Source organism: Gymnodraco acuticeps, unplaced genomic scaffold (genome assembly GCF_902827175.1).
Source record: "Gymnodraco acuticeps unplaced genomic scaffold, fGymAcu1.1, whole genome shotgun sequence".
NCBI lineage: Eukaryota > Metazoa > Chordata > Actinopteri > Perciformes > Bathydraconidae > Gymnodraco > Gymnodraco acuticeps.
In genome coordinates this window covers 14,372-36,278 of record NW_022991881.1, presented here as the reverse complement: position 1 = coordinate 36,278, position 21,907 = coordinate 14,372, and the positions used below count along the sequence as shown (strand labels likewise).

General features: G+C 43.8%; 1 protein-coding gene across 1 annotated transcript in view; it reads left to right on the top strand.

The window, feature by feature from the left end:
* The window catches only part of mfn2 (mitofusin 2), a 32,808-nt gene extending 14,651 nt beyond the window's left edge, over positions 1–18,157 (top strand). The window contains exons 13-18 of the mRNA XM_034199964.1: positions 1,197–1,299; positions 5,613–5,833; positions 7,627–7,782; positions 8,385–8,581; positions 8,685–8,819; positions 15,823–18,157. Coding sequence (XP_034055855.1) covers positions 1,197–1,299; positions 5,613–5,833; positions 7,627–7,782; positions 8,385–8,581; positions 8,685–8,819; positions 15,823–15,892 — 882 coding nt within the window. The 3' untranslated portion in view covers positions 15,893–18,157. The remainder of the gene's footprint in view (positions 1–1,196; positions 1,300–5,612; positions 5,834–7,626; positions 7,783–8,384; positions 8,582–8,684; positions 8,820–15,822) is intronic.
* The last annotated feature ends 3,750 nt before the right edge of the window (positions 18,158–21,907 follow it).

Genomic DNA, 21,907 nt, shown 5'->3' with positions numbered 1-21,907 from the left:
TCGAGCCGGGGGTCAGGTTATTCGCCTCCAAGAAAAGGCGCTGGCGCGGGACCGTAGCAGGATGTGACGCATATTTTAGTTGACCTAATTAAAACCGTTTTGTTTTTTATTGAATGTGTCACAGTATCACCTCAAAATACAAGATACGAAACATTTTCAATAGTCCTACAAATATTTTTATTTTATTTCCTTCTTATTTTTGTCTAAGCTCAAGGGAGCCAGAGCAGAGGGCTTAAAGGGCTGCATGGGGCCCGTGGGCCGCGGGTTGCCGACCCCTGGTCTATACCATTTCCTTTTTTTTCACATGTGTACACAGATTGCATACTGTCCATGATGTAATGTTCTGAAATTTGACAGATAATGTGTGGGTCTTGCAAATCAATAACCAGTTGCCTGTGTAATAGTGCGTTCACGCCGGACACACAGCAGATGTTGGTCTCCCCATGTTTAGGATATGTTTGCATGTCAGCGTTTATCTTTCAGCCGTTCTTTGTGATGATCTGTTGCTCTTCGTCAGCACTGCTTGTTGAGGTGGGCTCGGGGCCGGGGCCCTACATCACCAAAGCCCTATCACTGGCTCATTTTACTCACTGTTGGACATGATCCTTTCTATGCCTCAGTATCTGAGGGCTGGGCCACCCTAGAGCTCAGCTGACCCGGTTTAGTCTTGCATCAGATTGGCTGTAGGTCCGTGTCAGACCCTCCAACAGCTCCAGATATTTGTTCACACCAGGAACACTAGGTGTGTTTGTATGCCATCTTGCTTCATTGCTCTTCCTCCTCACGCACATTCATACACACCACATGTTTGATTGTTATCCGTATGCTTGTTTAATGTAGTTGTAAAATTGTTGTTTATTGATTGGAATGCTATTGAGGAAATAAGTATTGCCAATTGCTATTGCTTTGATTGTGACAATCAGTAGTTGGACCACTTATTCCCTAGTTCTTGGTTGGTTTCCCATTATTATCAATGCGTATTATACTAATCATTTGATTGATATTAATAATTATATTTGATATGTGCTAGTAACCAAACATGCCCCTAACAGTTCCCGGCATGGATGTGGGTGATGGTGGTTATTGGTGAAACAGATGATGTCTATGATGGACATTCTATGATCATTGTTATGGCTCAGTGGTCCAGCAGTTTGCTTTACTGCCTCTGTTTGTTTGTTTGTTTGTTTTTGTTGTAGGAGCTGCACCGTCACGTAGAGGAGGGTCTGGGCAGCAACATGTCGGGGAGATGCTCCACCTCCATCACCAGCGCCCTGCAGGCGACACAGACCGACATGATTGGTACCGCTCATGTTCACACCTGACACTACTGTTCTGTGTGCACAGGCTCCAATTAGCTTCAATGTACTGTTAGCATAATGCCACTTAGAGAGTTGCCGCATGTTACAGGTGTGCAGGTGTGTGCCCGCCCGGCCGCTCTCTTGCTGAGCTGTGTTTGGGCTCACTGCTGTGAGGTTTTATCAAACAGCTAATGCCAGCCGTCACAGATCATTTCCAAACTGTCTGTTTCTGTAGACCAGTCGTTTTCAACCACTTTGCCGTGGCTCACTGGTGGCCATGAGAGATCATCAGGTGCTCCGTGGGAAATTTCACTTAATCGGTCCACAAATATTATTTAGTTGCTGCAAATAAAATCTAACAGTGCCATGGTCCCAAGCAAGCTTTAACGTTATCTCCAAACAAAACACTGCACTTCAAAACAAGAACACATACTATTTTGTTCGCCTGCGTTAACAAACTGAGAAAAGGGTATTTTCTTTATGAGAAGCTAGCTACTTAGGTACTTTAAAGGGGACCTATTATGCATTGATGTCTTTTATACATAAATAAGTGTCCCCGGTGTGTCAAGAAACTCACAAAGTGTCAGAAAACAAAACCCTCTCTCTTTTCCTCCGTACCCACATCTCTAAAAAATAAAATAAAATGGGGGGTGCTAGCAAGCAAATCCAGAATTGTCGCTCCTATAACGTCATTGGGGATATCCGGCCGACGTGACACGTCCCAACCTATATTCTCCGGCACACGTGACACGTCCCAACCTATATTCTCCGGCCGACATGACACGTCCCAACCTATATTCTCCGGCCGACGTGACACGTCCCAACCTATATTCTCCGGCACACTTGACACGTCCCAACCTATATTCTCCGGCCGACGTGACACGTCCCAACCTATATTCTCCGGCACACGTGACACGTCCCAACCTATATTCTCCGGCCGACGTGACACGTCCCAACCTATATTCTCCGGCAAACGTGACACGTCCCAACCTATATTCTCCGGCCGACGTGACACGTCCCAACCTATATTCTCCGGCACACGTAACACGTCCCAACCTATATTCTCCGGCACACGTGACACGTCCCAACCTATATTCTCCGGCAAAAGTGACACGTCCCAACCTATATTCTCCGGCACACGTGACACGTCCCAACCTATATTCTCCGGCACACGTGACACGTCCCAACCTATATTCTCCGGCAAAAGTGACACGTCCCAACCTATATTCTCCGTATACAGTCGCAGCTGTGTGTCTGTGTATTCAGCAGGATGTCTGCTGGAGGCTTAGAGTAAAGTTGTTAAACCCTGCGAGAGAGAAAGGTCTGAGCTCCATACTGTTTCAGAAATAAAGCTTGAAGTGGTTAGGAGCATAACATGGCATTTAATCACGGCAGCGTTTAGCTGAGCTTCTCCCCGTATAAATCTCTCTAGCAGGGGAAAGCTGCGTGACGCTACAAAGGGGCGTGGCTAGCAGAATCAGCCTGTTTGCAACAGGGCTGCAAAAGAGGGGTATGAGCAGTATGAGGCATGCTAAAATGGGTTATCTTTTTGGTATTTTAAGCAATGACATGTTTTGTATAGGTATGGCCCTACAATATATTTTTCCAATATAACATAATAGGTCCACTTTAAAGGTAGGGTAGGTAATTCACTTCAGAAACACTGTTCTTAACATCCCGATAGCAGTGAATATATTAAATGCTTTGACAATAAATACATTTAAAAAAAATGTCCTCTGTGGAAGCCGTAGTACTGTAAAAAGCACGACCAATCATCTGAGCCGGCCCGGCTCAAATAACTGGATGACCTACCTGCCTGTCAGCCTTCCATCTGTGCACAAACTTATCTCGTGCCCTCATTGGTCATGTGCGCGTGCGTGTGTGTTGGAGGAGGGGCTCTGTAAGGAAGTCTGAAGGAAGGGACAGATTTTCTTCGGCTGTGTACTTTCAAATTCTAGCGCACTCGAGCTGGTTTCTGCTTTCTTACCTACCCTACCTTTTAAAGGTGGGGTAGATAATTTACTACTAACTCAACACTTAATGATGAATCACATTACATGTGCTAAATAACGGACATTATGGGCCAGACTACCTTATTACTTTTTTCTTAAGGGGACCTATCATGCAAAATGCACTTTGTGATGTCTTTTATACATAAATATGTGTCCCCAGTGCGTCGGGGAACTCACGCAGCATCAGAAAATAAAACCCTCTCTCTTTTCCTCCGTACCCAAATCTTTTAATAACGGGTGTATAACGAGCGGACACAGATTTCCATCCGCTATGACGTCGGTGGACCCACAGAAAGTTGCTATCAGAAACAATGCCTGACGTGTTTTGGACATAATCTCGTCTTTGTTTACATTAGCAAGCCTCGCTAACACTCAGAGCTAACCTTTACTGGAGAGCACATGTGTTTTAAAAAGCAGGAAATAAATAAAGGAACTCACCTTGTGATAAACCTGCAAGTGAAAAAGCATTTGAGCTCCATACTGTTTCAGAAATAATCCTTGACGTGGTTTAAACAGGATGGTGTTTTCCACAGAAACTGCTCTCATTGCTGTCACTGAGGAACTGCACACTGCCAAAACTGCATCCCTCTCCTCTGTCATCATCCTGTTGGACCTGTCTGCTGCATTCGACACGGTGAATCATCAGATCCTCCTTCGCACTCTCCAAAAACTTGGAGTTTCAGGCTCTGCACTTTCCCTCCTCACCTCATACCTCAAAGACCGTACCTACAGGGTGACTTGGAGAGGGTCTGAGTCCGACCCTTGTCAATTAACTACAGGGGTCCCTCAGGGCTCTGTTCTTGGTCCCCTCCTCTTCTCCCTGTACACAAACTCGCTCGGATCAGTCATTAGCCCGCATGGTTTTTCTTACCACTGCTACGCTGACGCCACCCAATTAATTCTGTCCTTTCCCCGCTCAGAGACCCAGGTCGTCGCACGCATCTCTGCTTGTCTAGCTGACATCTCTCAGTGGATGTCTGCTCATCACCTCAAGCTCAACCTTGACAAGACTGAGCTGCTCTTCCTTCCGGGAAAAGATTGTCCCACTCTTGACCTAACAATCAACATCGGCACCTCAGTTGCAGACTGCAAGGAATCTGGGTGTGACCCTAGATAACAACCTGTCCTTCACTGCAAACATCGCTGCTACAACCCGTTGCTGCAGATACACGCTTTACAACATCAGGAAGATACGTCCCCAGCTGACACAGAAAGCGACGCAGGTTCTGGTCCAGGCTCTCGTCATCTCACGCCTAGACTACTGCAACTCCCTCCTGGCTGGTCTACCTGCATGTGCCATCCGACCTCTGCAGCTCACCCAGAATGCAGCGGCTCGTCTGGTCTTCAACCTTCCTAAATTCTCCCACACCACTCCGCTCCTCCGCTCCCTTCACTGGCTTCCGGTAACTGCTAGAATCCACTTCAAGACACTGGTACTTGCTTACCATGCTGCGAATGGATCTGGCCCTTCCTACATCCAGGACATGGTTAAACCGTACACCCCAGCGTGTGCACTCCGCTCTGCATCAGCCAAACGACTCGCTGCGCCCTCGCTGCGAGGGGATCCAAGTTCCCATCGGCAAAAACACGTGGGTTTGCTGTCCTGGCTCCAAGATGGTGGAATGAGCTCCCCATTGACATCAGGACGGCAGATAGCTTGCACATCTTCCGGCGCAAACTGAAAACTCATCTCTTTCGACTCCACTTCGAGCGATAGATTTATTAACAAAGCACTTATATACTAATAAAGGACTGGCTTACCTAAAGCCAGTTGAGTAGCACTTGAAATGTTTGGCTCTATGAAACCTGATGTACTTATATGATTCTATTTTCTTCAAGGTTGTGTCTTCCTGGTCGAATGTACTTATTGTAAGTCGCTTTGGATAAAAGCGTCAGCTAAATACAATGTAATGTAATGTGTTTTATCACAGCAGAATTTAACTTTATCTCTGGTAGAATTCTGATCAGGCATTAGCTCCGCCTCCCCCTCCTCTTTTTTTTTTTTTTTTTTTAAAGCTAAGGACCCAAAATCTGAGTTTCTTTAACAGGGCTGCAAAAGAGGGGTTTGAGCAATATGAGGGATGGCTACAATTGGTGATCTGTTTTTTGAAAAAAAAACTTCACAGACATGTTTTATATAGGTATGGCCCACAATATATTTTTCAAATATAGCATGATAGGTCCACTTTAAGATGTGTTGTGATATACATTTCAGGTCACATCACCCACCCTAAATGTTGCCGCTGTCACTGAAATCTTTGCTAATTTGAAAAATGATCTTAATTTGTGTGTGTGTGTGCAGATGGTCTGAAGCCTCTGCTGCCACCCCCAGTCAGAGAGCAGGTAGACAAGCTGGTTCCCCGGCAGTGCTTTAGCCTCAGCTATGACCTGGCCTGTGACAGGCTGTGCAGTGACTTCCAGGAGGACATCAGCTTCCACTTCTCCATGGGCTGGACCATGCTGGTCAACCGCTTCCTGGGGGCCAAGAACACTCGGCGGGCCCTCATGGGCTACAATGACCAGGTAACATCTTGAAGAAGATCATAGAATAGAAACCCCCTCACAAGAGGGCAGAATAAAGGGTATATTTATAGAAAGAGTGGAGGACAAAGTACGTTGGTTTGCAGGTGTTCTAGTCCCAATCATGGACTGAAGTTGGGTCTGCCTTTACTAATTCAAATGTTTGGAAATGTATGTTTTTTTTTGGCGTTATGTTTACCCCAGGTGAAAAGGGTTAACATTGGAAGTAATGGTGGCTATACTGTTGCTTTCTGTATAAAACATTTTTTGAAATGTTCAAATTTGCAAATGAGGCATTTTATAATAACATGTGCTAATCTGCACACAGTTCCAGAACAGAAAGGTGAACATGGAATTATGACAGGTTCCATTGTGTTGAGTCAAATGTTTCTACTGAGGGAAGTTTGGATATCTCTTTGCATCACTCACTGTCAAAAGCCATTTCAGCATGTTTTAAGACTAATACTTTCTAACAATCAGGACAAATGTGAGTCTGTGTCAAAACCTTCAGAATATAGAGGGAATACAATTTGAGATTTGCTGACTGTAAGTGCTGATTAGACATGGCGTATATCCCTCATTGAAATTAATCACGAGCTTATGCATTAGTTATTGATCACAAGCACTAATGACACTGCTGGTTTGAGAGTTTACAATAAAGTAGATCCAGTGTGCAATGTATCAGACAGTAAGGTTCCTATAAGTACCTTGGTGTTCATATAGATAGTACACTCAGCTGGAGGGTCCATGTAGAGCAGTGCTTCTCAAAGTGTGGTCCGTGACCGCCCCCTAGTGGTCTGTGAGTATATTGGTAAAATTTCATATTGGATAAATTAATTTAAGTTTTCCGCACTCTCGCGGGAATATCTCCGCAATGGAGCGAGCTTAAGCTTTCGATTGCATTATATAGCCCAGCGCAACACCTTCGTCACACATGTTGCCACTTGTTTGTACCATATTCAGTTGATTTGTAATCTGTTCTAGAAAAACGATGTGTTTTTGGATATTTGTGGAGTTAGGTGGTCTGCAAGTGTTTTTTTATTGGTTAAGTGGTCCTTGGTTTGAAAAAGTTTGAGTACCCCTGATTGTAGAGGGTCTGTGCTCTAGACTTCAACAGCGGTTGTATTTTGCGTACACTCAGGGCTTACGGAGTCGAGCAGAAGTTCATGTTATTGGTTTATCATGCAGTGTTGGAGAGCACCATACGATATGGTATCATGAGCAGTCCATTATTAGACAGGCACAACAAACCGTGTCTGATCCCCCCCACATGCTCCACCCAGAATTCCAGCTCCTTCCTTCTGGTAGAAGATGCAGGGTTCCCAAGAGCAGGCTGAAGCTCTAGAAGCACTCGTTCCTGCCTCTGTCCATTAAGCTGCTCAACACTCACATGTGATGTAATACTCATGTTGGCCATGAGGGGTGCAATAGGTCGCCTGTGTCAGTAGGTGCGTCTGTGTATTGTGTTTGTGCAAACGGTGTATGAGTGATGATATGTGTATGTATTTTAATGTTTACTACGTTTGTATATGTACATGTATGTGGAACTGCAGGACGGAGTCCAGAACACATTTCCATATATCGTTTAAATGTTAACAATGAACAAATGTTGAATAAGACAAGTTTTCTTAAATCAGTTCATCATGCTACCTCAGAATTATCCACAATTGCAAATTCTAAAGTTGTGTATTCCTCTACTTCCTACATACTTTCCATAGAGACTTTGTAGCGTTGAGTTTTTTTGCTATGCTGTTTGGAGCGTCCAGTTCTGAATGTGGCCTTGTCCCCCCCTGCAGGTCCCCCGGCCCCTGGCTCTGACCCCGGTCAGCAGCAGCATGCCCCCCTTCCCCCAGGGCTCCGTGACCCAGGAGGAGCTGATGGTCTCCATGGTGACTGGTCTCGCTTCCCTCACCTCACGTACTTCCATGGGTGTGCTAGTCGTTGGTGGCGTGGTGAGGACACACACACACACACGCACACACACACACACACGCACACACACACACACACGCACACCACACACACACACACACACACACACACACACACACACACACACACACACACACACACACACACGCGCACGCACCTTGGTTAACCCCTTTTTTCCCCTATTTTCCAATTACATTTATTGAGAGGTGGGCCTTGTGTCTGTGTGAGCAATGATAACATATCATTTTATCTATATATCCATATTAATAATGTAGTGACATGAAATATTACTAGTTGAAACATTTTTATATAATACTTTGAATACTTTGAATTCCTGTTTTGAAATGTAGTAGCAGTAAAATAAACCAATAAGTAATTACTACACTCTTAATGTGTGTTTTATTATGATGCACGTTTTTACATGTAAAAAAAAAATCACATGCATTGATATTGACTTATTTCTTCATGCTTGGTTGATTCAAAGCCCTTACCCTCAAAAAGCTTTTGTACACCAGGACAAGCCATCAGTGATCCTGACCGGCTGGATCCATATTATAGCAGCTCATATCTCTACACATATTAGAGGGGTGGTCAGCAGACATAAAGCGCTGTGTGTGTGCAGATCTGGAAGGCAGTGGGCTGGCGTCTGATCGCCCTGTCAGTGGGTCTGTACGGACTCCTCTACATCTACGAGCGGCTCACCTGGACCACCAAGGCCAAGGAGAGGGCCTTCAAGAGACAGTTTGTGGACTACGCCAGCGAGAAGCTGCAGCTCATCGTCAGCTACACCGGCTCCAACTGCAGCCACCAAGTGCAGCAGTGAGCATGTTAACATTTACAACTGTGCATTGACGACAAGCTATTTGAGCGTGTAAAGAACGCTGCATGTCTCCTGACCCCCATGGTGTCTTTCTGTCCTCAGGGAGCTGGCCAGTGTGTTTGCTCAGCTCTGCCAGCAGGTGGATGTGACCCGGCAGAACCTGGAGGACGAGATGACTGACATGAACACCAAGATTGAGCTGCTGGACAGCCTGCAGAGCAAGGCCAAGCTGCTGCGGTGAGACACACACACCCACACGCACGCACGCCTCGCTGTGTTCTGTGATCTGTGATTCTCCAGATTCTACAGATGGCCAGTCACAAAATGATTAAGATCCAAAGCTTTAGTGCGTTTTGAATCAATGCTGACAGTCTCTTCTCGGTCATTGTAGACCAAATGCTTCTCGTTTTGCGCTGTCCCATTCAAATGACAATCACATTTCCATGCTATATATATATATATATATATATATATTAGGGCCGGGACATTAGCGTGCGTACTGCGTAGCCTGCCCTGAAGAAGAAGTGATCCTTCCTAGTGCCTGACGAGTTTTAAGCTAATAGCCTATACAGTTATGGATATTAGAAAGTTATTGTCATCGAAGCAGGCCACACAAGCTGCAGCAGCAGCAGTATCAGCAGCAGCAGTATCAGCAGCTGACAACAATGTCATCACCAGCAGTCAAGAAATGGATGATGTTTCAGGTTTGTGAATCTAATGGTGATATCTGCACTCTGGCTGACTGAGTAAGAAGTGAAAAAAGAGTGATGTAACGTTAATGTTATAGCTAGTAAACATGGAGTAACCACACTAAGTATACCCTTATATGTTAGTATGTATACAGAACATGACTAAAAATTATCCTAAGATGTAACGTTAACCCTTCATAACTCTACTTTTAAGACACTAAAATAACGTATTCCAATTTTTATTATGTTTTCACGCGTGGAATTATACCGGCTCTCGTTTCAGTACACATAACAACAGAACTGACAGGCAACCCTCTGAATCAGACTCCGATTGGCTGTGACTGCATCCACTCAGAGTGTCCGATTCAGAAACGTGACTCTTACACTCTTTACGTCACAAACAAAGATGGTGGATGAGAATAGATCTATAAAACGATAAGCAATGCGCCAGAATCAAGGTGAGACTATCCGCATCCTTTAAAACTCTACGCACATTCGTTTCACCTTAATAAGTAAACGACTATTTGAGTGAGTTAAGGCATTAGTTTGCTTCATTAAAGGGTGTTAATGAGTGTTCTCCAGTGCCTTTTGTCCGCTTTAAGGTGTTATTAAGGTAGGGTTAATGTTGCTCTCAAAGTGCACTAGATTGATGCTTTCAACTTCAATATTTAAAAACAAATCTTCCCGGGGGAGCATGCCCCCGGACCCCCCGAGAGAAGGCGACGACCCCCCTAAAGGATGTTCGGTCCACCCCCCACTTATAAAAAATAGCACTGTACCCCTGCACCCCCCCCCAACCCAACGACTCCTGGGCTAAGCCCCGGATCTCCTACTATCCTAAATCCGCCTCTGGTCCTGCCTGAGTTTCTTTATTTTTACCTGGCATCCATGTGCACTGTGCACGATTTCCAGCTCAAGTAGCTTTTGCGAACATCGCTCAAAACATTTGGAGTTGGGAACTGCTTTCTGTAGAAGCTACTGCATCCCGTCCTCAGAGTAAATTGCCAGAAGCGCCGACACTTCCTCATCATTCCACCGCTCCGGTGTTGTAGTACGTGTGGTCATAACTGCTTTAAAGTACAAAAAAAAAAAACTACTCGCTCAGGTGTGGATGTGGTTTTGTAGCGAGGAAAAAAATGGCTGCCTAACAAAAAAAATTCAGAGTCTAACGGGGCGTGGTTTGCAATTCGCCCAGCCAATAGAAATAGAATAGAAATTGGCACTCTTTTATCACCAGGTTCGTACCAACTCTCTAGCAGGGACTGAAAATGGCCAAAAGAGTTCCCGGCACTGAGTAGTCCCGGCGGTGTGAACGCCACATTATTGGTACTAACGGAACTAAAGAACCAAAGTACCAGGGAAAGTCCTGCGGTGTGAATGCGGCTAACAACAATACACGTAAGGTCTCTCTCTCGCTCGAGCCACACATACACACACCCTCCCGGTCCTCCCGATGACCAGTCGGTGCCTGCCGGTGAGCGTGGAAGTGTGGTCTGCCGCAAGCAGGCAGCAGGAGCGGGGCTGTCAGCATCAGCTTGTAGATGGTATTTTAAACTCGATGCGCTCTGAAACTACGGGGCAGCCGAGGACAAAAAATACACATGCGTTAATCACGTTAAAATAATTAGTGGCGCTAATTTTTATTTGCGTTAACGCGTTATTAACGCGTTAACTTGACAGCCCTAATATATATATATACATATATATATATATTTCCATAAATCGTTTAAATGTTAACAATGAACAAATGTTGAATAAGACAAGTTTTCTTAAATCAGTTACATGTTACATGCCTAAAAGGCCATATATATATTAATATATATATATATATGTGGCCTTTTAGTTCCTGCCAATATCCAGCAACTTGGCACAGCCATTGAAGTGGACCAACATTCCACAGGCCACAATCAACAACCTGATCAACTCTATGCGAAGGAGATGTGTTGCACTGCGTGAGGCAAATGGTGGTCACACCAGATACTGACTGGTTTTCGGACCCCCCCAGACCCCCCCCAATAAAGCAAAACTGCACGTTTCAGAGTGGCCTTTTATTGTGGCCAGCCTAAGGCACACCTGTGCAATAATCATGCTGTCTAATCAGCATCTTGATATGCCACACCTGTGAGGTGGGATGGATTATCTCGGCAAAGGAGAAGTGCTCACTATCACAGATTTTTTCAGATTTGTGAACAATATTTGAGAGAAATGGTTATTTTGTGTATATAGAAAATGTTTTAGATCTTTGAGTTCATCTCATGAAAAATGGGAGCAAAAACAAAAGTATTGCACTTATATTTTTGTTCAGTGTATGTATATTGTTTCAACTGTCCACTCACACCTACGCTGTCATTGGAGGCAGTCGCAATTTCTACAGGCTTGCACTTACCTGTTAGCATATGGCATCTGTTAGCATCTGTTAGCATCTAGCTCTCCTGCTTACAAACTTTTAGCCATCCCTGCTTATACAAGTAGCAGTTTTAGTTGTCTGCGAACTGTGGAGGCCTACTCCCACCTGTCGAGTACGGCTGTACTGAGGTGCTTTTCCTCCGGAGACGTCGCGAAGAGACGGAGCGGCTCCACCTGTTGCTGCATGCGATCTGCGATTTACGGAGGCCTGCTCGTCGCGAAGAGACGGAGCGGCTCCACCTGTTTGCTGCCTGCGATCTGCGATCTACGGAGGCCTGCTCCCACCTGTAGAATACGGCTGTACTGGAGAGGTTTTTACCCCGGAGTCGTCGCGGAGAGACGGAGTGGATCCACGCTTCGGGCTTGGCCTGCTTCCACCGGGCGTGTGCTGCTGTGCGGAGGAGGATTTTACCACCGCTGGGGCCTGCTTTCCACCTGTCCTGGTTCTGCTGTTGCAGAGGCCTGCTTTCACCCCGGGGATACCACGGAGGGACCGGAGCGCTTCCACGCTGCTGTTTTCGCCTGTCCTTTGCGGCTGTGCTGATTTTTCTCCAGGAACATCGCGGATACTGTGTGCTGGTCTGGGAAAATGGCTCATATCGGGATTCTGCTGTGCCTGTTAACTGTTTTGGACTATGAGAAGATCTCTAGTCATTCTGAGAAGTCTACTGGATTCAGGTCTGTTCTGCCACCCGCAGTGGGCATCCCCTGCAAAGGTTCGGATGTGTTGCTCAAACAATTACCGGTTGCCTTGTCACAGTCAATCTGCTCGACAAAATATGTTTGTCTTTTTTATTTTCCTGCGATGATGGTTCTTCAGGACTGCTTCTTAAGCTCTAATCACACTCTCGCAGACTTTTCCGGTGTTTCTAAATTAGATGATAATGTATGTGTGTCGCTTAAGAGGAAAAGATGCCTGGTTTTGTTGTTGTTATTACTGTCAGGAAATGTACAACCTAACCCTGGTCCGCCCAGTAGTAGTAGTCAGATCGCTACTCCTGCTGATTTTAAAGCTAGGTCTGGGTTGGGTTTCATCCACTTGAATGTGCGCAGTCTGTTAGGTAAACTAGATTTTGTCCGTATCTGGGCGAGCTCGACTGACGCTGACGTCATTGTTTTATCAGAAACATGGCTAAACAAATCTATTTTGGCCTCTGACATTGCCTTAAATGGTTTTAATGTGTATCGTACCGACCGGCCTAATAAAGGTGGTGGCGTTGCCATTTATGTTAAGAATAAGTTCAGTGTAACCACATTAGTTTCCAAATCGATCAGTAAGCAATTTGAATTTTTAGCCATAAATATAGAAGTGGCAAAGGGTCAACAGGTCATGGTAGTGGGTTGTTACAGACCCCCCTCAGCTGTCAAAGACTCCTTGTCTTCACTAGCAAATCTTTTATCACAACTAGACTACAAGGAAATAGTGCTACTTGGAGATTTTAACTGGGACTGGTTAACTGCAGTGTCAGAGGATTTTAAAAACCTTTGTATCTCTTTGAATGTTACTCAGATTGTTGACAGTCCTACTCGCCCAAATATTAAGTCCCCTAATAAATCCTCACTAATTGATCTCATTTTAACTAATGTTCTCCATAAATATTCATCTGTGGGAGTATTTGCAAATGATCTGAGTGATCACTGTGTTGTAGCCACAATTAGGGACACTAAGGTCCAAAAGGTTAAACCTCGCATTATCATTAAGAGAGACATAAAACATTTTGTTGAGCAGGGTTTTGTGCATGATCTGTTTGATTTTGATTGGGGTAAAATCGATCGGTGTGCTGATGTGGAAACTGCATGGTCTTATTTTTATCTTGGTTTTATGGAGATCATTGATAGACATGCACCCCTGCGTACATTTAGAGTAAAGGGACGAGACAATCCTTGGTTTTCTGCTGAGCTGTCTAGTCTCCTTCATGAGAGAAACAAGGCCTGGGCAAAGGCTAGGCAATCAGGCTCAGAGGTAGAGTGGCTGCGTTTTAGGCAGCTAAGGAATAGCTTCACTTCAAATGTCAAAAGTGCTAAGTCGAAGTACTATTTGTCAGTTACCACAGAACACCTAAATAATCCTAGGAAATTTGGGAAAGCAATAAAATCGATATCCACCGGTGAGATCCGTAATGAGCTACCTCCGTGCCTTACCACAGCATCTGGCACTATATCGGACAGGGCCACTATGTTAAATTGCTTTAATGAGCATTCTGTGTCCTGCGGTTCTATGTTTGATTCTGTTTCTAACTCTGCTTCTGTGAACACCCCAATCCGTGACTCTGAACAATGTGGTCTGGAAAACCCTTTCAGTTTTACTCCTTTTACTGTCAATGTTGTTCATGAAGCCTTATCTCAGCTAGATCCTAAGAAACCGGCTGGCCCGGACAACGTAGAACCTTTCTTTTTAAAGATAGCTGCAGATTGTATTGCTCTTCCTCTTACTACTCTTTTTAACCTCTCCTTCAGCACTAATGCAATTCCAAAAGTATGGAAGTCAGCTTATGTCTTGCCTTTGCTAAAAGGAGGGGAGGCAACTATTTTAAATAACTATAGGCCAATCTCTAAATTGTCAGTTCTGGCGAAGGTGCTCGAATGCTTAGTGAGTGAACAGGTAAAGGAGTTTTTATGTACAAATTATATCCTGTCTAAACATCAGTCAGGCTTCAGAAAGCAACATAGCACCATCACTGCCACAATGAAAGTGGTGAATGACATTACGAGTATTTTAGATAATAAACAGAGTTGTGCAGCTCTATTTATTGACCTTTCCAAAGCGTTTGATTCCGTCGATCATCGCATTTTAAAGCAGAGGCTACTCAGTATTGGCATATCCAGCCATGCAGTGGGTGGTTTGTGAACTACCTCTCTGAAAGGTCCCAATGTGTTCACTTTGATGGGCTGTCTTCTGAGTGGTTGAACATTGCTAATGGTGTTCCTCAAGGTTCTGTTTTAGGTCCACTTTTATTCTCCATATATATCAACAGTTTAGGTGAAAATGTGGATGAAGCTACTTTACATTTTTATGCGGATGATACCGTGATGTATTGTGCAGGTCCCTCCATTAAGGAGGCTGGTGTTAAATGACAGGCTGTTTTTAACATTATTCAGACTCAGCTCGCTGAAATAAAGCTTCTTTTAAATATTGATAAAACCAAAGTAATGCTATTTTCAAAAGCTAAAAAGACACCAGAGCCTGTTTTGGATATTGTTACTAGCAAGGACAAGTACTCGAAGTGGTTACCAGTTATAAATACCTAGGTATCTGGCTTGATGATTGTCTTACTTTTAAACTTCATGTCAATAACCTGCTTAAAAAGCTGAGGGTTAGACTAGGTTTCTTTTTAGAAACAAGTCCTGTTTCTCTTTTGAAGCCAGGAAAAGGCTCTGTGACCTTTTGACCTGTGCTGGACTATGGTGATTTGATCTATATGAATGCACCTGCCCATTGCCTGGAAAAGTTAGATGCCGCCTATCACAGTGCCCTGAGATTTGTTACTAACTGTAAAGCACTTACTCATCACTGTACCCTGTATGCCAAGGCAGGTCTGCCTTCACTGTACACTGTACGGAGGCTCAGTCATTGGTACATGTTCATTTACAAAGCCATGTTGGGTAAACTACCTTTTTATATCTGCTCTCTGATCTCTCCACGAATTGAAAGTACGTATTGCCTGAGATCTCATGATGTTGTTTTATTAAATGTGCCAAGTGCTAGGACTGTCTTAGGGAAGAAAGCTTTTAGTTGTGCAGCTCCACTAACTTGGAACAGTCTGCAAACATGTTTAAAACTGAGCACTTTGGTTCCCCTGCATCATTTTAAAACTCAGCTGGGTGACATGCTGTTTGATACTCATGGTACCTGTCTCTGTAAATAGAGTTTGTAAACTGTACCCTGTACATTATGTTGTTTGTTATCCTTATTGTTGTTCTGTTGTTTTTATGTTACATGTGTAACTAATGTCCTGCAGGTCACCCTTGAAAAAGAGATCTTTTGATCTCAAGGGGCTTCACCTGGTTAAATAAAGGCTACAAAAAAAAAAAAAAACATATATATATATATATGTGTATATATATATATATGTATGTATATATATATGTAGTTGTTACGGTGTGTCAGCCCTCAATATGTGTGTCTGTGTGTATTTTGTTGATAGGAACAAGGCGGGCTGGCTGGACAGCGAGCTGAACATGTTTACCCAGCAGTACCTCCACCACAGCAAGTGAAGCACAGAGCGTCCACCTGGGGACGGACACCACGGAGTAACACGGCCCCCCGCTGAGCCCCCCCTCTAGATGACACGTCTGAGATTTGATGCTAAGAGGAGAGATCCACAGTGTTGTGAAGAGACACAGAAGGGTGATATGAGTGGAAGATTACCACGTGGTTATGGAAGTATTGATTTGAGCTCAGGGTGGCGGGGTCCTGTGGTCAGCCGGTGATTTCACACATACAGAAAAAACATTTAAATCACCTTTAAAAATAAATAAATAATAATATTAAATAGGCTTAACCACAGACTCCAAATCTGCCCCCCCCAAGGTTATCCTGGAGTCATGTTCAGTTGTGGGTCGGTACACAGGCCTGACCCTCATGATCTGACTCCAGAACAGAAGTCCTTCCCCAGCTTCTGTCAGAACCTCCACCCTGCACTCTAAATCTCACTTATACTGAATATAATGCCAGATGAATTGTGTAGATCTGATTTTGTATATACATATGAACAATGGACAAGTGCCATGCTAAAGGCGTGGAATACAATGTCAATGTTAGGGGATTATGCAACATCATTTATTTCTCCAATTGTATATTTAGTCAATTTAAAGAATAGTCTATCAGAAATGGAATTGTTGGAGTTTGTCACTGGAAGAGAAACTGCTGTACTGACATTCTAATCACAGCGATATGAAGGACACGACTCCTCCTTCTCAAAGCCTATGAGTTCTGTGAGCAGGAGAACTGATGTTACTGCTGCCTCTGTGGAGCCGGGCTTCACACTGAGTTGAGATGATTCCTACTGATAGCCTCTACACATGAACCCCTCACTGTGGGGAACAGCCCAGCTGCAGATGTAGAGACATAGAGTCATTTGTTTCATCTGAGAGTTAATCTACATCTTTATTGTTGTGTCTGTGAAGTCATTGCAAATATTTGAGCATGTTTATAATGGCAGCAGTAGAACATCTAAGAGGTAAGGTAACTTAAAGTTAAGGAGGAAACAGTTTGAGACTATGTGTGTGTGAACACTGGAACTATACGGCACACAGGAATAAGATGGAGGATGCACTCAGCGCTGGTGTGTTCTGCACGTGTTGGACTTCTTTAGAATGAACCGGATCTCTTTCTGGAGTTCTGAATCCGGGCCAATTGTTAGTTTGACATGTGAAACTTCCCACCTCATCAGAAATGACCTTTTCTTGGGATTCTCACGTTCTAGACACTGTGAGGTTTGTCAGCAAAGGAAATCTTACATTAGATTTTTCAGTTTGATGATCAGTGTGGAGTTCAGTGAGTCAGGTGCATGCAACTTAATGTTCAGCTTTCTATAATGAAATGACTTCAGACCACAGAACATCTTCCATGCAGCCATACTAATCTTCCACACATATCAAATGAAGCCTCCTTCCAAGCTCGAGGCTCGAGGATGTTATATCATATTCTCATGTAAGATGGTAGCATTGTGTTGGTGACCTGTGTATCACCCCCGGCCTTTTCTTTGAACTTTGAACTTTTTGTTGGCCCACCCGTCTCTCCCCCCCCCCCCCCCCCTGTCAGTGCACTTTTGGTTCACTTCAGACAGAGGTGGTAGGAATGGAAGGACTCTGGAGGATGTACCATGAGACAGCATTACAATGACAGAGATACAGTGATGCCAAGACGATTGGAGGATTCTAAAATAAAGCCACAAACACTTAGAACATGCCGGGGCGTGTGCTCAGCCTGTCATCTGGCATCATATTTCATAGTTATTTCGTTTTTGCAGTAGATATATACATTTAGGTGCTATTGGCCTTTTATGTGACTGTAAATGTACTAAAGTTTCCAAGAGTGGGTACATCCAGCAACAGCTACCCTTTTTGAAATGAAATTGTACTCTTACTCTTGGGATCTAACCTGTGTGTGTACATAATGTAATTGAATAGTTTGCCTTTCAATCAGAAAGCCTGGGACTGCTGAAGAGAGAGCGCACAGAGGACGTGCCTGTTCCGTTTGCAGTGCGGTGCAAAGCTTCAGACTGAAGCCATCACGCATGTTGCCAAGTGGAAGGGAAGAGTGAAGAAATGCACTTTATTGAGTTGCTGCTTTTTAGAAATGTTTTTAAATCTTCAATTAAGTTCAAAAGGTTTCCCATAATCCCCTGAACCCTCTGTAGCTTTTCCCCGGGAAGGTGAAAGAACCCGCATGCAGTGGCTGTTGTAGTTTGATGTCCGGTTCAAAGGTTCAAACGTATGTATGTATGTTGACATTAAAGGTGACGCCATGGAAAATAACATGTCTGCTGAAAATGTGTGAAATGTCTTCAGAACAAACAGGAAGTGCAGGTGTTCATCAGTGAGCTGCTGAGAGAACCAGCAGGGATGAATGGTGTTGCAGCGAGAGGAGGACACTTCAAAAAGGACAAACGTTAAAGAATAGACTAACATTAAATAAAACACACAATAATACATTTACAATGAAATAAGAACACATTCAAGGTAGAAGAAGTAGCAGAATACACACATGAAAGAAGTGAAGAGGTACCCAGAGAACTGCTAAACAATTAAAAGAATAAATTGTAGTTATTTTTACAACAATTTTGTAAAAGTGTATGCCAAATCGTTGTTGGCTAAACTGGGTGAAATACTGAAAAACCCATCTTTGGTATACTAAACCATCTCAGATTGATGATGGAATATATCCTTTCCATATCAATGTCACCACAAGAGCAATGTGCTCTGGGGTCTGTCCAGCAGGGGGCGCTGCTCACAGTGCTTCGGAGATGTATGCCGTTATTTCCTGAGAGACACGGACACACTTTGTATCTTTGCTTTTCTATCACCAGATAGCATTGATGCCTTTAGGTGAGTGTTAGTGAAGAGAGGCAGGAAAGCAGACTATGGTGCAGGTCATCTGCGCCCCCACTTTAAAACATGTAATCAGTTACTTCATCTGAGTATCACAATATGTAATCTGATTACTTTCTCTAAACTCTTTATTATACGATTCTGCTGCTGTAACTATGTGAATGTCCCCTCTGTGGGATGGAGTGGTATTCTGATTTATTTGGGTTACCTCAATATCAAATGCAATGCAAGATATACAAGAGAAAATAAATAACAATGACACATTTGAGTTTCTGTAAGTGTATGATGTAAAACAACATAACAATGTGACCTTAGGAAAGAAGAAACCAAGATACTGTATTTAGTATCGAGGGCCTACAGAATAGTATAGTTAGCTTAATACATCAATTAAACACTGTTTTTGTTTTATAAATCAGGTGTTCACCAACTACATTTGGAAAAAGCTACTTAAAATAAAGAACATTAAAAGTAGCGTAAATGAAAACCAAAAAGAATAATTAAGCAGTGCGTCCACCTATAATAAATACATCAAAAAAATAAATGTATTGTAGCATTGTACTCATGCTTTTTTTATGTAACAGTAATCTGATTACATTTGTTTGTGTAACTGTAGTAGAATACAGTGTCTTTTTTTGTATCCTGATGACTTAATCCCGTTACATGTAATGGATGACTCCCCCAGCCTGCTGACCCCCCCCCCCCCCCCTCACATCAGCTCATGTCTCAGGGTGTGTTAAACAGCTGACCCCTGACCCCCAGTATTCTCAGTGAGGATATTCCAGCCTGATGCGAGTCAACACATTATGTATTTAAATGTCTCAGTTTAAAGATTCCTCATTTGAAATAAGAACTGGTTCAAATATACAGATGTTTCACTTTAAGGAAAGGGATACAAATGCTACAAACAGAAAATGTGCTTTTTGCTACGATCTGGCATATTCTCTTCTCTTTCTGTGATGAATGTATCTTTATGCATGGTACTTGTTCAATAAAGACATATACTAATAGTATCTTGCCCTAGGACACATCAACAGGTTGACTGCAGGGGCTGGGATCAAACCCTCAACGGTCCCATTGTTAGTAGACCCCCTACCTCACAGACAGTCAGTGGATCAGTCATCATGTCAAAGTGTCTGCAGGTAAAGTACTGTCCGTCTGACTGCAGAGGGAACGTGTCAGTGGTGTCAAAAGAAAATCCAGGAGCCAAACTTCAGATGAAACATTTGTATACAGATGTGCAGGGGCTCGTATACTCTAGTGGCAGAGATCCTCTCAGTGTGTGTGTCCGTCCATCAGAGGCTTAAAGCTCCAGCTGGTCTCAGCAGGAACCAGGAGGATATGAGATGTGGAGCACATAGTAATAGTGAGAGCAGTGCTGGAATTGGGCCGGTACTCACCGGTACGCAGTACCGGCACTTCTGGTTCTGACCCATGGAGTACCGGCACTTCTTGCTCAGTACCGGCATGCTGGCGGTACTCCGGTACTCATGCACCGTGCCAGTACTCAACACTCTCCCGCCGTTCTTATTATACATCCATATATATATATACAGCCGCCCGGTACTCAGTAGATGCGTCACGAGGTGCCGAACGGACATTCTCATCGCTCTAACCGCTGGAGTTTCACCGCGGCTGTCAGCTGTTTACTCCTGTCATTCAAACAGAACGTGCTGGAGAGGGGGCGGGGCTTATCTTCTCCATGTAAATACTGTGGTGGAAACGACTATGTCAAAATTAACCTATTTGACCGTGATTTAATAGTAATACACGTTTCAAAATAATAATAATAATAATGCCGAAGTAACAACATACTGAAAACTGTTAGTAAAACCATGTTTTAATGCTTTACAATTTACATACCTAGATGCACGTGTGTTGTGTTTATGCAGTGCAACTCCCACCCAGTGGGTGGCTATGTAGAGTGATAGAACAGAGCAGGCACGCCCCCGAGAGAAGGAAAGCAAGTCACGTCACAAATTAGCATTTCTAAAATGTTAGCGTGGATTAATAAAAGTGCAAAAAGACAGCGGTTGTCGCCGGAAGAAACTTCAAATACAGAGAATGCTGTGCCTGTGTTGGAAATTGTGTCTGATGGGGAGCTTTCTTTGGTTGATCCTCTTGCTCCAAGTTCTAGTGCATTAGCATTAGCACTAGCTCCGCCGCCTCCTCCAGAGCCTCTAACGTTAGCTGCTGCTGGCGCAACTGCCACCACCAACACCGGGCAAAGCGATGCACCTGACTGCTGGACAACGGACCAGGTGCAATATTTTTGCAAGACCAATGCATGACTCCTTCTTAAAGATAAGAAGCTAGGATGTCGGATATGCAGAGATGTCAAATCTTTGGGAATACACACTGGACAAGGACTGAAACTGTCAACTGAATGGGGTGAGTGTGCAGTGTCTCATTTCGGTGTTGACAAGGGCAAACAACAAGCTAGCCTGAGAAAAAAAAATCAAAGAACATAAAGAATCACAAGCCCATGTAAAAGCTGCTGACATCCTTACATCTGCTTCACGTGAAACTATTCAACATCAAGTGCAGTCTATGCATAAATCTGAATTAGACACCACTATCAGAGTTTTTCGAACGGCATATAAAATTGGCAAACATAGCCGGCCATTCACAGACATTGATTTGAATGTACAGAAACTGAATGGGCTGAACGTGGGCAGGGTTTTGCACTCCAATAAAACCTGTGGCGAAATCATCGACCACATAGCTCATGAGCTGAAGAAAAAAATGGCAAAAGACATTACAGAAAACCAAAGAAAACTCTGTGTTTTGGTCGATGAATCTACCACTATTAGTGGTAAAACGGTGCTTGTTGTGTGTCTACGCTCAGCATTAGCTGATGCTGAGCCCGAAACGTTTTTTTGGGAGCTGATCGAGTTGGATGGAACAACGGCTGATGACATCACAAAGGCGTTAATGGAGTGTCTTGGAAGAGATTTTAACGAGGACTTTTTAGGTCAGTGTTTCGTTTCTTTTGCATGTGATGGGGCTTCAGTCATGCTAGGGAAGAGAACAGGCGTTTGCTACCCAGTTGTGTAGTAAATTCCCAAGCCTGTTTGTGTGGCACTGCTCCAATCATCGTCTAGAGCTGGCAGTTGGGGATGTGGTCAAGGAGGTCTCAGGGCTCAATCATTTCCAGATCTTTTTTGACAAACTCTATTC